A 15,783-nucleotide genomic window follows, 5' to 3' on the forward strand; every position below is an offset into this window, starting at 1 on the left:
ATTTAAACAAATGCCAGCCCCGCAGATCCACCTTGGTAATGAAACTGCTAAGTGTCTACATGGTCACAGCACTGCTAGCCCAGGAAACGAGTAGCAGGCAGCGTGGCCCGGTGAACTGCCACCTGCAAGGAGCTACGTGACTAACGGCATCGGCTTCCTCCTCTCCGAGTTGCCGTAGGCCATGTAGGCCATGGCCTTGTGTATGTCAATCCCTGTGCCTGCAAAGCCCAGGCTGTCTTCTGACGTGGCCCTTCTGTTGGAGTCTGTTGGTGTTGGTGAAAGGCATATAACCCTTGAAGATTACCTTCCCCTAAAAGCCCTGAAGACTGAGTTCACATAATCCAGACAGATGGGAGTTGGAACTGAGTAGCAAACTGACATTTCTGTTTGTGTCTGAGGAAGTTCAGAGGCTTTGGAATCACAGTGGCAGATGGAAATGTGCAGGGCTGAGGGACAGACCACACTTCTGAAGAGAGAGACCCTGACCCCTCACGCCCTTGCCAAGAACATTGTTTCACTCTTACCCACTAGATCTTCCTGCACAGAGAGCACTTGTTCAAAAAGAGGGAATTTCCAGATAAATGAGGGTTAGGGGCCAAATTGATTTTGATTTATTCATGACTGCAAAAACCAACGTTGACCTCATCTGAATAGTTAGCTCCATAGAGTGGGTCTGCCCTGCTTTCCTAGAGGCAGTTAACCATTTCTGCCTCTGGTCAGGGCCAGGTTACGGAGTTGACACTTGAGGCCATCCTCAGTAGAGGTGAGGTGCCCTGTGTGCTGGGCTTGCAAATGCTTGTGTCCATAGACAGCACAGTGTTTAGTTTCCCTGCGAGAGGATCACCTCTGAGTTAAGCTCGTAAGACTTTCCCTGGCCCTCAGACCTCACCTTTCCCGTTACACAGTCCCAGTGAAGCAAAGGAGGAGCATGGACCCTACTATACAGAGCAGTTAGTGCAGGTAATGGTGTGGACCACTCGGTTTCCGTTATGAGGGTCTCACTCACGACTGGGTGCTGTCTCTCACACCTTGGCCCACAGGCAAGTTCAAGGGAATATTCCCATCAGTAACAGTAATTAATTGTCCCAAAGCTCCTGGGACTTGCCTCCACACATCACTTTTCCATCTGAAGCAGGGTCCCCTGGGGTAGTTGAAGTTTTCTGATGGACAGTGTCCTGTGTTGAGGCGAGGGGCAAGCACGCCGAGGGGATCTATTCACCAGGGGTGTATTGTACTTGTTTCAGATGCCTCAGGACAATACACCGGCTCCAAGATAAGTGCTTTTTATTTCCCTGCATCTTAGATCAATTATTTGGAATCTTTTTGGTAAGTTAAACTTAAGAGCTTAAACCATCACATCTCTGTAATTAATAAGTCAATTGTTCTTACCAAAAATCACTGTCTGCTCTATATTAATCACTATGTAACTGTGTTTTGAAGAGCTGAGAGGAAGTAGGAAGGAACAGAAGGTGGGAAGACGCCCCTCACTTAACCCCAGTGTTGTGAAGGGCAGCGTAGCCACTGCCAGCAGCTCAGCCCTTTCCAGGCAACCACCTGCTGTCTTCTGTCATCCGTGCACAATCGTGTGTGATTTCACATAACTAGTGAGAAGTGAGTTCATTCAGTCATTTCTGTTGTTTCTGTTGGTGGATTCTGTGTAACATCAGAGCATCCTCCATCGTGAGGAGATTCCAAATAGTCCTTGGCAAAAGTGCCATTTTCTTCCCATTGGCTGTAACTCCTTTGAGGGTCTCTGGATCCCTAGAGGAGGAGACATGCTACAGGCAGTGCCAGGTACCTCGGGGTGGCTTTGGGTGGTGTTCTGCGCGTCTGCCCGTCATCCCTGAAATGTGTGCAGTAAGCTATAACTGAACACTGGGTTTCCAGTCATCCTCAGCACTGTGAAAAAGAGCCCCTGCCTCCCCTCGGCCTTTGAGTCACAACAGGAGGGTGTCGTGCTGGGAAAGACAAGTAGCTTAACATCCATGACACATAGAGTGTGTTACCTTCCCCCTGTGGGGCAGTAGTCATGGGCTACAGTCAGAGGTCCAAGGAATTGTCAGGAGTCGGCCTTTTGACACGCAGGAGAGGCAGGGACTGAGAGGTCTGCGCTCCCCGGGGGCTCAGTTTGCTGGCTCACCTGAGTGACCTCATGTTTTTTAGACTGGGGTACAAGAACAGGAACAGCTATGTGCTATGGAGGGGGAGGGTGGGAATGCGTCCCTCTTAGTTCAGAGTGTGGGAAGGTAGAGGCAGAAGGAAAAACAGGCCTCCCGGGTAAGGTAGTCCCGTACAGTAGCGAGCATAGGTGGGAGGGGGAACTGCGTCACCAGCCTTCTGCTTGTACAGAAACCTTCCTCATGGGCCAAATTTTACCTTCAGCAGTGGGATTCATATGAACCAGTGAGGGCCTGGGGACTTCCGTAGTCACTGCAGGGACCTTTTAACTGTGGGGTCTCGTGGACAAGGGGACCAGTTCCCACCCATGGTTCTGTGCCTGCGCCTCATCCTCCCCCCTGCAGAAGTTCAGAGCTGAGCCCCCAGCTGACTAAATTTCCCGGGATGTGCCAGTTTTCTGTTCTGAGGCTTGGGCTTCCTTTGCTACTCTGGCAACAAAGCACTCCCCATGTTGACAGGGCACGATGTGGGCTGGCTTCAGCACAGCCGCTATCTGTGTTAGCATTCCTGACATCGTTAGTGGAAACCTCAGTATGGCCAAGCAGTGCGCGCCGACAGTGGTTTGGCTGGAAGAGTCTGGTGCTTGTTTGCATTCAATCAGATACTTAAACACGAGATGAGTTAAACCAATCTTAGGCAAAGCCTGATGTTTATTTTATTTCTATCCTGTGTGATGACATTCAAATTAAAGCTATCAAGACGCAGAGTATGTTGAGGTAGAGTATCGTGTTCTAGATTTCTGCATTATTTGCAAGTTGGTTTTAAGGAAAAAATGGATCAGACGCATTGATTTCGCTTTGTAATAACAAAAACTAAAACAGGAAATTCTTGCAAGTGCAGCCATTTTGGAAATGTAGATAAAGAGAGGAAATGCTGAGGATCTGGGTGGTTTGGCAGTTGCTGCCACCTACTGTATGTGGCTGATGCTTGTTTAAATTTAGGAGTTCACGGAGGTGAGGCTGTTGAAATAATTAGAGCAAAGAAGACATCACTACTTGACAGACAACATTTCTTCTCTACTCCATTAGTGGCTCTTAATTACCCAGACAGCCGCTAGCTCTCGCTCATTTCCTCTAAGTGGCTCAAAGTCTTCTCTCTGAGTGTCCTTGCCAGAGAGCCAGCCGCACAGTGCGAGCCTCTTGCTCAGGGCTCAGTGCGCACGTGGAAGAGTGTGCTTTCTTTGGCCGTGTGTTCTATTTGTAACTGTGGGAGCAACGATCTCAGGCTGGTCTAAAAGTTAGTGTTTATAGAGAGGGCAGAAATAGACCTAGCAATGTAGATTTGCGTTGCCACACAGCTCGAAAGCCAGTGCTGTACTAGTCCTGAAGCAGCTTCAGATCAGCCGGCCTGTTAAATGGAACCGTGGTCATCGCGGCCTCTTGTGGAAAACAACCTGCCCATTAACATCAGGGTGGTCCCTCCCCAGGATCCGAGAGTCTCAGGCTTGCAGGGGATTTGTGTGTTGAGAACCCCAGAGGTGCTCTCTCTCTAGTCTTAGCTTTGGTCTCCATGACATGCACCACCACCTATGTCTGCTGCCTCCAGCTGTGTGAATTGGCTTACAGTGTCACCACAAAAGGTTGACAAACAGATTTGACGAGGTGGTGACATGCTTGACAGGACACAGTTCACCTGTGTGGTGCTCTCACCTTGCCACGGATGACATTGTTCCTCGTGGTTCCTGGACCTCCCTCTGAACCAACCAAGCTGAGTGGAATTTTGCTTTTCCTGCCATAGGCTATTTGCTTTCTCGAAGAGAAGGCCAAGCGGGGTCTCCCGAAAAGCCGCTGTCTGACCTAGGCCGGCTGTCCTACCTGGCCTACTGGAAAAGCGTCATCTTGGAGTACCTCTACCGCCACCACGAGAGGCACATCAGCATCAAAGCCATCAGCAGAGCCACAGGCATGTGCCCACATGACATTGCCACCACTCTGCAGTACCTGCACATGATCGACAGGAGAGACGGCAGGTGAGTCTGAGGCCCCAGGAGCGGCCTCCCCACAGCAGCTCAGGCCGTTTGTCTGCTTTTGCTGCACTTTCCGTTTTCACAACCTGGCTCAAAAAAGTCAGGGCTGCCTGGGACTTTGTTAAGACCGGCTCTTATAGCCCAGGCAGCCTTCAAATTCATAGTGATCCTCTTGCCTCAGTGCTGGGATTACAGGTATGCACCAGCATGTCCATCCACTCGTGAGTTGGTTTGGTTTGGTTTTTTTAGACAGGGCCTCACTCTATAGCGCTGGCTGCCCTCAAGCTCGGTTTGTAGATCAGCCTGGCCTCGAACTCTGCCTGTGCCTCCCCGAGTGCTGTGGTTAAAGGTGCACGCAGCCTCACCCATGGCTCTCCGCTCTGGACCTCACTCTGTCTCGCTTCCCTGTATTACAGGTTTGTCATCATTAGAAGGGAAAAGTTGATATTGGGCCACATGGAAAAGCTGAAGAACTGTTCCCGACCCAATGAAGTTGACCCGGAGAGTCTCCGATGGACCCCAATTTTAATTTCTAATGCCGTAGTTTCTGAAGAAGAGCGGGAGGCGGAAAAGGAGGTGATGCCCAGCCCCGTCACCCCGAGCCGTGGCTTCAGTCCTGTAGCTCGCTTAAGAAATGATAAAGCACTAATTTATCCTAACTGAATAAGACATGATAACTTTATTGAGTTGAGTATGAAAAATGAGACATTTATCATTGATCACAAAGCGGCACTCTCACCACTGACAGTATGTAATCAGATCAGACTTGGTGCCGGGCTGCAGTGCCGCCATGTCAATCGATTCCTTGTGTTTATAAACTTGCTTGGAGTGCTCCATGCCAGTGAGCGTGTAATGTAGTGATAAAGGACTCGAATCAATTCACTGCATCGTTAATACCACTAAATGCCCCATGAAACCCAGCCATCTTAGGTTGTTGTCCTGATGCCCAGGGTCCTGAGAGGGTGCAGCTTACTGTCCTGATCAGAATTCACTTAGAGACCCTTTCCATTGATCCCGGAGGCTCCTACTGTGTAACTGACCTCACCGATCACCATTTTGCCCCCTACCCAGGCTGAACGACTGATGGAACAAGCCAGCTGCTGGGAGAAGGAGGAGCAAGAGAGCCTGGCATCTAGAGTTACCAGCAGGCAGCCGTCTGCAAAAGTACAATCAAAACACAAGTACCTGCACTCTCCCGAGAGGCGGCCAGTGGCCGGGGAGCGAGGACAGCTGTTAGGGCTGTCCAAAGAGAGCAGTGAGGAGGAGGAGGAGGAAGACGACGAGGACGAGGAGGAAGAGGAGGAGGAGGAAGAGAGCATTCAGACATCTCCCCCACGGTTGACTAAGCCACAGTCGGTCTCCATCAAGAGAAAGGTGTGTGCAGAGTTGAGCTGTTTGCAGTCTGTCTGGCTTCCCTTCCCAGTTTCCGTATTACTGATAGAGTTTACGTCTCCGTGATCCAGTGTCATGAGCATTCATTTTACAGTTGTGGTGTTGACCGTAGTTAGCAGCATGCTAAACACCTAGTCTGGGGGTCACTGCCACCTGCTGGTCTGCAGGACAAGAGTAAATTCACTCATGATGAGCAGAGATAAGCAGCTCAGAGGCCTGGGAGGTCAGACTTGACAAGGTCACATGAGTCACTAGAGGGCCAGACTCGCCTCAGAGCTCCAAGCCCCGTGTTCCTGCAGTAATGTATTAATGTCCCTTATTCTCACACGGGGTTCTTAGGTGTTCCAGACCCTTGGTTTTGCTGCTGGTGTCCTGCTTGTGTGACCAGCTGCACAGAAGTGAAACTCTTCACATCCTCATTACCAAGTGGTCTCTCCAGATGACACCAGTTCATGCGCAGTGGGGTAGAAAGTGCAGCGTTGGGGTCTTTTTTTTGGGGGGGGGGTATTGTTCTCCCATGTCTGCAGTTTCTATCTGTGGCATACAGCAGGGCCAGATACTGTTAATACAGCCTTGACAAGGAGGGAGAACATGGTAAAAACGACAGCTCTTCCCCGGGGCTGTCCTGAGAAGTGTTTTTCAGGTGGTTTGCTGGTCTTAACTCCCAACTAGGTTCATTCTTCTGACCTCCCAGTTGGAGGTAGCAGAGGGAGCACCCAGGGAGTGCCCCGGCGTCTACTGAGTGTGTTACACTGAGCGTGTTCTTACACAGAGTGTGCTCTTACACAGAGGGAGCAGACAGCCTTGTGTTGTGGGTAGAACAAGAAGAGTGTGATCTATAAACATGAAAGGCCGGAGTCACTCAGTCATGGTGGGGGCCACAGCTCTCCTTGCCTATCCAACCTAAAGGAAGCTCCACATATTGACTGCCCTTGTGTTTGGGAGGAAGGTCTAGTGGCTTAGGGAGGGCAAGCAGACGAAGGAAGCTGAACATTGAAAGCATTAAAAATGCAAGGTACAGGAATTCTTTGGTACTGTTTATTTGAAGGTAGTGCCCCACCCCCTCGACGCGCTGACGGGAGGCAAGTGCTCTGGCAGTGAGCCACGCCTTGCCGCTAGATGCTGGCATGTAAACACACTGAACCCTCACAGAGCAGTGTTCCGACAATTTCATGGTTCATTGACACATTGAATCTACCTGTTCCTTTATTTAAATTTTGTATATTAGATGCCTTTTTTCCCTTGGGAAAATGGCTTATTGTTGCAACCAGAGGAAATCACTTGTGCCATCATCTTTTTTTTTTTTTTTTTCTTTTTTCTTTTTTTCGGAGCTGGGGACCGAACCCAGGGCCTTGCGTTTGCTAGGCAAGTGCTCTACCACTGAGCTAAATCCCCAACCCCTTGTGCCATCATCTTATTCAGAGACTGCGTCACTTTTTAAGGTCTCTTCCATATCAAAATAGTCTCTCTAACTCTGCTCTCTAACTCTGCGGTTTCTAACCAGTAGAGTAATTGTCTGTTCAAGCACCCTTTGGTTCTCCTTAAACCCCACCATGTTTCTCAGAGTGCCTGTCATGCAGTGGGCATCCCCAGAGCAGTTACAAAGTAATAAATGACTGACCTAACAGCTGATTGCTGCAATATTTATAAAAACACATTATAAAAAGCCTTTCCAGGAATGCCACTTAGAAAATACATGCTAGAGAGCAACACTCGGCCTTTAAAACCTGCAGCCCAGTGGCTGGGTGTTCTCTCAGAGCATCTGCTTGAGTGAACAAGTGTTTTATCCGGAAGACACTTGCCTGTGCTCTTGGCGCCCAAGAGGCATGTCCAACATCAAATGGAAGGTTAGGTACAAAGGCGTTGCAGAAGTCCTGACATGCAAGAGTCTGGGGCGCACGTTCAGTGCACGGTTGCTACATTTCATCTCAACCGTTTAATTTCTCAGGAACACTTACGTGTTATGTTTGGAATTAATTTCAGAGGCCTTTTGTAGTAAAGAAGAAAAGGGGTCGTAAACGCAGGAGGATCAACAGCAGTGTGACAACCGAGACCATCTCCGAGACTACAGAAGTGCTAAATGAACCCTTCGACAACTCAGATGAAGAGCGGCCCATGCCGCGGCTGGAGCCTACCTGTGAGATCCAAGTGGAGGATGCGGGCAGGAAGCCAGTTCTGAGAAAAGCCTTCCAGCATCAGCCAGGGAAGAAGAGGCAGACAGAGGAAGGGGAAGGAAAAGACAATCATTTCTACAAGAACGCTGCCCTTTGTAGAAGTAAGTGGGGGGTTAAATAAGCTTTAACCACACGGTGTGCCAGCCCACCTGAAACCCGTGCTTTCTTCTTCCCAGTGGCTCGCCCCTTTTTCCTTGGAATGGTATACTTTGTTTCTAAATCAATCAGAAGAATTCTCTAGGTGGGTTCATCCTACTCTGTAGAAATTGTCTCACCCTCAAAGCTTTGAAGACTAGTAAGAAACACAGTGCATGTTCCTCGATATGCCATGTGATCGACCTAGTTAGCATTTCTGAACATCAGGGTATGTATACATACATACATACACACACACACACACACACACACACACACACACACATGCACACATGTACATACATACACACATGTACATATATACACATATGTACATACATGCATATACATATATACACACACATATACATATATACATACACACATATACATACACACATATATACATACACACATATACATACATACGTACATACATACACACACATGCATGCACACATGTACATACATACACACATATACATACATACACATATGTACATACATGCATATACATATATACATACACATACATACACACATATATACACACATACATACACACATATATACATACACACATATACATACATACACACATACATACATACATACATACATACATACATACATACATACATACATACATACATACATACATATTGCCAGTGTGCAGTGAGTGTGCATTTCTGTTTTCCTTGAAAACTACTTCTCAGTACATCGGGTGTGATGAAATCCCACAGATAGACTTTCTTTTGAAGTTGACAGGGACCCCCTCCTCTACAAAGATAGCAGGTTCGAGTGATTTGTCTTGGACGATCTGTTACTCTGTTAGCACAGTAGTCCAGGATGGATGGTGAGGATCTGTAGGACAGCCTCTCCTATGTGGAAGGCTGAGATGTCTGTCCAGACCACGTGGTGGCCTAGGGAGCAGCAGGCAGCCTAGGGAGCAGCTCGCCTCCTCTCTCTGGGAGCACAGGAGTTGACATCTGCGGCTCTTCTTCTTCAGGTCATAAGCCAGCACCTCCTTGACTCTTTAGTGGTAGCTGCTGTCTGCTTTTCAGGTTTAAGTTCCATCCTCTCCCTCTGTAGAGACAGGCTCGTCCTCTCCCTCTGTAAGAACAGGCTTGCACTGTGTAGCCCTAGCTGGCCTGGAACACACTATATAGACACACTGGCCTCAAACTGGAAATGAAGGTTTACACACCATACCTGACCCATTCTCTCCCTCTCCCTCTCCTTCTCTCTCTTCCTGGCCCCCCTCCTCTCTCTCTCCTTCCCCCCACCCTCCAGTTTTACTAGGAACCAGTTTCAGCTAGCCCGTGCCTAGTGAGCCCCTAAGACCTGTCAGTCTTCTCTGCCTCCTCAATATCAAGAGGTTCCAGGCACAAGGCCTCCCTCCTGGCCTTATGTGGGTGTGAGGAGTCTGCACCCGAGGCCTCCGGATTGTGTGGCAAGCATCACAGTGAACCATCCCTGTCTCTGTGTACATGTGAGGCGCAGGGAGAGCTCATGCTCCAGGTGTGGGAATTGAGCCTTTTCTCCACCTGGAGCCATTGACTCAGGAGCCTCAGATGAGCTGTTGCCGCCTCTCACCTCAGCTTTGTCCTCTTGACCTTCTCTGGTCACATCCACCATATTTCGTTCAGGACTCCCTCCTTTCTAAAGGAGGTTATCAGAAAGCTCAGCTCCAGGGTGTATTCCTATAGAAACTGTATGCTCAGTGGCTCGTGGAATACAAGCCTGAGTGCAGGCACTTGTACTGAGCCTGACAGCCTGATTTTGATCCCAAAAACTTACATGGTAGCAGGAGGAAACCAATTCCTTCAAGTTTGTCCTCAAACATGCTCATATATATGTATAAATTTAAGATTTGGAGTCTAACTAGGGTGGTGGTGGTGGTGGTGGCGGCGGCATATGCTTTTAATCTCAACACTCAGGCAGGAGGCAGAGGCAGAGGCAGGAAGATTGAGTTCAAGGCCAGCCTGATCTACAGTGCTAGTTCTAGGACAGCCGGCCATGCACAAAGGATCTTGTCACCAAAAAGACGGGGGGAGAGGGGCGTCTGGAGACATTGGCATAGCTGATTCCTGCCACTGTGAATGGAAAGGAAAGGGTTTGAGTGTCCTTGGAGAGTCCTTGTGCAGAGTCCTCCTCAGCCCTCTGTAAGGTGCTTGTTCTCAGCCAGTCGGTGGTGGGATGCCCGACAGTCACTTCATCTGGAAACGGTCTTACCAGACTCCATTCTGACACCTACTTTGTGACTTTGTTTTTATTATTCTTTAAAATAACGTTTGTTTGTAGACAGAAGCTGAGTAGATGGAAAATAGTGTTTTAATAAGAAAGGTCTCAGAGCCTAGGCGTTTTATGTCTGCATACTTACTCGTGAATATGTATTTGTTTGCTGCATCTGAATAGACACTCCTGCTTCTGTGTACGTGCAGGTACAGAACAATAGGCTTTGGAATTGCAAGAAAATGTTCGATTACATCTGGTGTCTGATTGTCATTCTAAATCAGACTTTATATTTGAACAACAAACTGATCCCTAATATACTGTGAAGAGAATCGCTGATTTAAAACAACAAAAGCCTGTGTTTTAAATATTCAGTAATATTATGGTTATCGTAGTTTAACTTGTGTCATTGATAAATTGTGATGCTAAAGATGATGTTGATGCTGCTGCTGATGATGGTAATGATGGTGATATGATGGTGGTGATAATGATGGTGATGATGGTGGTGATGATGGTGGTGGTGGTGATGGTGGTGATGATGATGGTGGTGGTGGTGATGATGGTGATGATGATGTTGATGCTGGTGGTGATGATGGTGATGGTGGTGATGATGGTGGTGGTGATAATGATGGTGATGATGATGATGGTGATGGTGGTGGTGATGATGATGGTGGTGGTGGTGATGATGGTGATGATGATGGTGATGGTGGTGATGGTGGTGATGATGATGATGGTGGTGATGATTACAGCTGCACTGTTCCGTGCAGTCACTCATTCAGCTCAAAGGTACACAGGGAATGTCTGAGCTGGAGAGAGGCCTTGGTGGTAAGAGCAGTGGCTGCTCCTTCAGAGGACCAAGCTCCGCCCCCAGCACCCACATAGGGGTGTTCAGCCATCTATAACTCCAGTTCCAGGGGATCTGATGCCCTCTTTTGGCCTCCTCTGGTACCATGCATGTATATGGTGCATAGACATTCATACATGCATGCATGCATGCATACATACATACATACATGCAAGCAAAACACCCATGCACATAAAATGAACAATGAATAGTAAGAACACAGTGATGTCAGTGGGATCCTCTAAATCTAGCAGGTGTGCACAAAGAGAAGAGCCTTTCCTCAGGAAGGTAGCAAATCAGCCCTGCGTCAACCCATTGCGTGCAGTGATGGTTTGGATGTAAGCTAGCATTAGTCCTGACCTGCTGTATTTTCTGACTTGTTGATGTTGACATCGTTTTTTTGTTTTACTTTTTGGTAGAGTGGAGCTTTTTTACGTCTCAGAACGTCGTTGACTTCCTGGGCCCAAGTTGCCCAGGTCAGCTTATCTCGCCAAGTCCATGCCTGCCTTTCTCCTTAACTCTCCAAGTGCTGAGGAGAGAGTGGTGCTTGCTAAGCGTCTATTTAGAGAGGTGTGCTGAGTCGTCCCTGGTCTTCCTTCCTAAACGTGTCCTTTTCTGTCTTTTTGTTCCCTCCTTAAGACGATGTGGATGATGACGCAGAACACTTGAAAGAAGGCAGCAGAGACAATCCAGAGCCTCTAAAGTGCAGACAAGTGTGGCCGAAAGCAGCGAAGCGCGGCCTCTCCAAGTGGAGGCAAAGCAAGGAGAGGAGGCCGGGGCTCAAGCTGAATCTGTGCACCCCACCAGAGACACCCATGGAGCCGGAGGGCCTGACGACGGTCGAAGAGCAGAAGGGAGTTTCAGAGGACAAGGGCAGCCCCGCGGGCGAGGATCGGGAGGTGACAGAGACCGAGGAAGCCCTGCTGCCTCAGGATGGGAACAGAGGGGAAGAGACAGGCACACCTGTGAGTCCACATAAATCACCAGGTGGAAAGGCAGACGAGGACCTCATCAAAGGTGAGGAGGAAGAGGAGGAGGAGGAGGAGGAAGATCGGGAAGAACAGGAAGAGGAAGAAGGAACTACAGAGAAAGACCAAGATGGTGCTAAAAGTAAAGAGACAGCGGGAGCAGAAATCTCCATGGAAAAGGAAGACGCGGTGCATTTGGATGGCCATGAGGAGGACGAGGATGAGGAGGAAGAGCCGTCTCACAATGAGGACCATGATGCGGATGATGAAGATGACGGTCACATGGAGGCTGGCAATGTGGACAGGGGAGACCTCCCAAAAGAAGCCTTCAAGGACGCACTAGAGGGTCAGGGTCAGGAGGCTTTTTTAGGCCTTAGCATTCAGCCTAGTCACTCTGACCCTGAGGGCCTGGTGAACTGCGGTGGTGATCTGGCAGTGCCGTGTGGCAGTGAGCCGAAGGAGCTTGCTGGGGACGCTGGCACTGCACCTGAGTCCGACGCGGAGCTCCCGGAAGAACCGACACAGGAGCAGGACCAAGAGAAGAGCGACGGTGCGGATACAGAGCTCAAGGACGGAGGCACAGCCACCGTGGAAATCGACTCTGAGACCGTCCAGGCTGTTCAGTCTTTGACCCAAGAAAACAGGGAGCCGGATGACACCTTCCAAGATTGTGCTGAGACTCAAGAGGCCTGTAGAAGCCTGCAGAGCTATGCACACACAGACCAAAGTCCTCAGATCGCCACCGCGCTGGACGAGTGCCAACAGTCAGACCACAGTAGCCCGGGTTCATCTGTCCATTCCCATCCTGGCCAGTCGGTTCGTTCTGTCAATAGCCCCAGTGTCCCTGCCCTAGAGAATAGCTATGCCCAAATCAGCCCTGATCAGACTGCCATCACAGTGCCACCTCTGCAGAACATGGAGACCAGTCCAATGATGGACGTCCCGTCAGTGTCAGATCACTCACAGCAAGTCGTCGACAGTGGGTTCAGTGACCTGGGCAGTATTGAGAGCACAACAGAGAACTATGAGAACCCCAGCAGCTACGACTCGACCATGGGAGGCAGCATCTGTGGAAACGGCTCCTCCCAGAACAGCTGCTCCTACAGCAGCCTCACCTCTAGCAGTCTGACACAGAGCAGCTGTGCTGTCACCCAGCAGATGTCCAACATCAGCGGGAGCTGCAGCATGCTGCAGCAGACCAGCATCAGCTCCCCTCCAACCTGCAGCGTCAAGTCTCCCCAAGGCTGTGTGGTGGAGCGGCCGCCCAGCAGCAGCCAGCAGCTGGCTCAGTGCAGCATGGCCGCCAACTTCACCCCACCCATGCAGCTGGCCGACATCCCCGAGACCAGCAACGCCAACATCGGCCTATACGAGCGAATGGGCCAAAGTGATTTTGGGGCTGGGCACTACCCACAGCCGTCCGCCACCTTCAGCCTTGCCAAGCTGCAGCAGCTAACTAATACCCTTATTGATCATTCATTGCCTTACAGCCACTCCGCTGCCGCCACCTCCTATGCAAACAGTGCCTCTTTGTCCACACCATTAAGTAACACAGGGCTTGTTCAGCTTTCACAGTCTCCACACTCCGTCCCTGGAGGACCCCAAGCACAAGCTACCATGACCCCACCCCCTAACCTGACTCCTCCTCCCATGAACCTGCCACCACCTCTCCTGCAGCGGAACATGGCTGCATCAAATATTGGCATCTCCCACAGCCAAAGACTGCAAACTCAGATCGCCAGCAAGGGCCCCGTCTCCATGAGAACCAAGTCGGCATCTCTGTCACCAGCCGCTGCCACCCATCAGTCACAAATCTATGGGCGTTCCCAGACTGTGGCCATGCAGGGTCCTGCACGGACTTTAACGATGCAGAGAGGCATGAACATGAGTGTGAACCTGATGCCAGCGCCAGCCTACAACGTCAACTCTGTGAACATGAACATGAACACTCTGAATGCCATGAATGGGTACAGCATGTCCCAGCCGATGATGAACAGTGGTTACCACAGCAACCATGGCTACATGAATCAGACACCCCAGTACCCTATGCAGATGCAGATGGGCATGATGGGCACCCAGCCATACGCCCAGCAGCCAATGCAGACCCCACCCCACAGTAACATGATGTACACGGCTCCCGGACACCACGGCTACATGAACACGGGCATGTCCAAACAGTCTCTCAACGGGTCCTACATGAGAAGGTAGACAGCCTGGCAGCCCACTGAGCCCCTGGGCCCCACTCTTGGGTTGATCTGCACAAATACCCTTGAAAAGTACGATTTCAAAACCAGCATTGGTGTGAATGCAAAAACACTTGTTGGCACCATTTATTTAAAAAAAAAAAAGAAAAAAAAAAAAAGCTGTATGCAGCGGAAAGCCTTATACAAGTCGTTTCTCTTTCCTCCTTTTCCTCTTTTGGTACCTTTATTTCTGTTACTTTTATATAAAATTCTCTGCAAAGGAAGGCCTCTCTTAGGACTCCAGTTGGCAGCAGCCACACGTTGTGCCTGCTTCCGTTAAACAGTGTGGATACAAGCCCCTCCCCAGATCACCTGCTTTAACATCGAACCTCGAGCTTTTTTCCTTCCTCGTCTATTCCATGTAAATGCCTTTAGCATTTCGATTACTGTACATTTTGTTTAAGGTGACCCTTCAGCATGCCGCTAATGTCTTGGTTAGTGACAGTGCATTTTGTAGTACTGTACAAGTGTTGTGCTAACGGTAAGCCATTTCTTAAGTTTTTTGCCTTGATTAGGGTACCCTAATTTGAGGGTTAAAAAAAAAAAAAACCTCTATTTTTGTTAATTATAAAACTGTAAAGAGCTATCAGAGCTAACCCCATCGTTAGCCAGGGGTTTATTGCTAAATGTTTGGTGTAAAGTTGAGAAGACCCTTTTCCATTTTGGCGACAGGCTCCTTTGGGGAGAGGCAGCTTCTGTTTTATAAGCGCACACTTGTGTTTATTGAATGAGCATCTCAGTGTTTGCCTGTCAGGTTCTGAAGCATTTCATACATGTCGGAACACTCGGCAGGATTCAAGGAACAGTGAGTGTGGTGTGAAGTCCCTATTTTATGGAGATCTCTCTAACTTTACATTTTCATTCCATCTGTAGATTTTTCTATCTTTATAAAATATTGGAGTTATTTTTTAAGGAAAAATAGAAAAGTAGCTTGTGAATAGCTCAAACCAAGCTTACACATCGCCGCATGTAAAAAGCAGGAAAGTTATTTGTGTCTGTTTATGTTGCTTCCTTTTGTAGCCTTTGTACCCTGGACGGGTGACAGTAAGGGCCGAGCAGGAGAGGCGCGACCTTGTACAAAACAGGAGCCAGCAGCACTCTTGTGTGTATCTCGTTCTCTTTTTAGTCAGTTACTTCAAAAAAAAAAAAGAAAGAAAAAACAAAAAAAAGAAAAAAGCTGTACATTTTAACATAAAATAAATTATGATGAGCCACTTTAGCCTCTGTGTCCTGTCGTATTATGATCGATGGAGAGCGACCAGCCGAGGCGCGTCACGCCGCAGAACACACACACGTCTGGGGAAGTAAATTACTTAGTGTGAAACGAAGCTACGAGATTTCCTTTTCTGATTTGTTTTGACTTTGGGGGAGGGGTTGGCAATAAATATGAGTAATATCTAATAAAACCATCACATATACCAAATACCTATTTAATAAATTAATTTATAATGGATTTTAATGCTGCTCATGAGCGTTTACTTTATGCTGGTGCATACCTTCTGTATGCCAATCATTGTCTTTAAAATAAAATGAGTTTGCTTTTTTCTTTTTGACTTTGATCTTCATTTTGCCCAGAGTTCCCACCCAGATAATCCAGTTACTTCCTTTGTGCCATGTGTAGAAACCCCCAAAGGCCTGGGACCACACT

The 15,783-nt window shown here is 48.7% G+C and overlaps 1 protein-coding gene across 7 annotated transcripts in view; it reads left to right on the forward strand.

Moving 5' to 3' along the window:
* Kat6b (lysine acetyltransferase 6B) overlaps positions 1 to 15,685 on the forward strand; it is a 169,202-nt gene extending 153,517 nt beyond the window's left edge. For 5 of the 7 annotated variants that reach the window (XM_032917780.1, XM_032917786.1, XM_032917787.1 and 2 more), the window contains exons 13-17: positions 3,916 to 4,147; positions 4,561 to 4,720; positions 5,216 to 5,518; positions 7,520 to 7,811; positions 11,564 to 15,685. In XM_032917780.1, the coding sequence (XP_032773671.1) occupies positions 3,916 to 4,147; positions 4,561 to 4,720; positions 5,216 to 5,518; positions 7,520 to 7,811; positions 11,564 to 14,100 (3,524 nt within the window). In that variant the 3' untranslated portion in view covers positions 14,101 to 15,685. The remainder of the gene's footprint in view (positions 1 to 3,915; positions 4,148 to 4,560; positions 4,721 to 5,215; positions 5,519 to 7,519; positions 7,812 to 11,563) is intronic. The other 2 variants (XM_032917785.1, XM_032917781.1) reach the window with 1 other exon arrangement.
* Positions 15,686 to 15,783: the final 98 nt, after the last annotated feature.

The sequence above is a fragment of the Rattus rattus genome, chromosome 12, assembly GCF_011064425.1.
Source record: "Rattus rattus isolate New Zealand chromosome 12, Rrattus_CSIRO_v1, whole genome shotgun sequence".
NCBI classification, from domain to species: domain Eukaryota; kingdom Metazoa; phylum Chordata; class Mammalia; order Rodentia; family Muridae; genus Rattus; species Rattus rattus.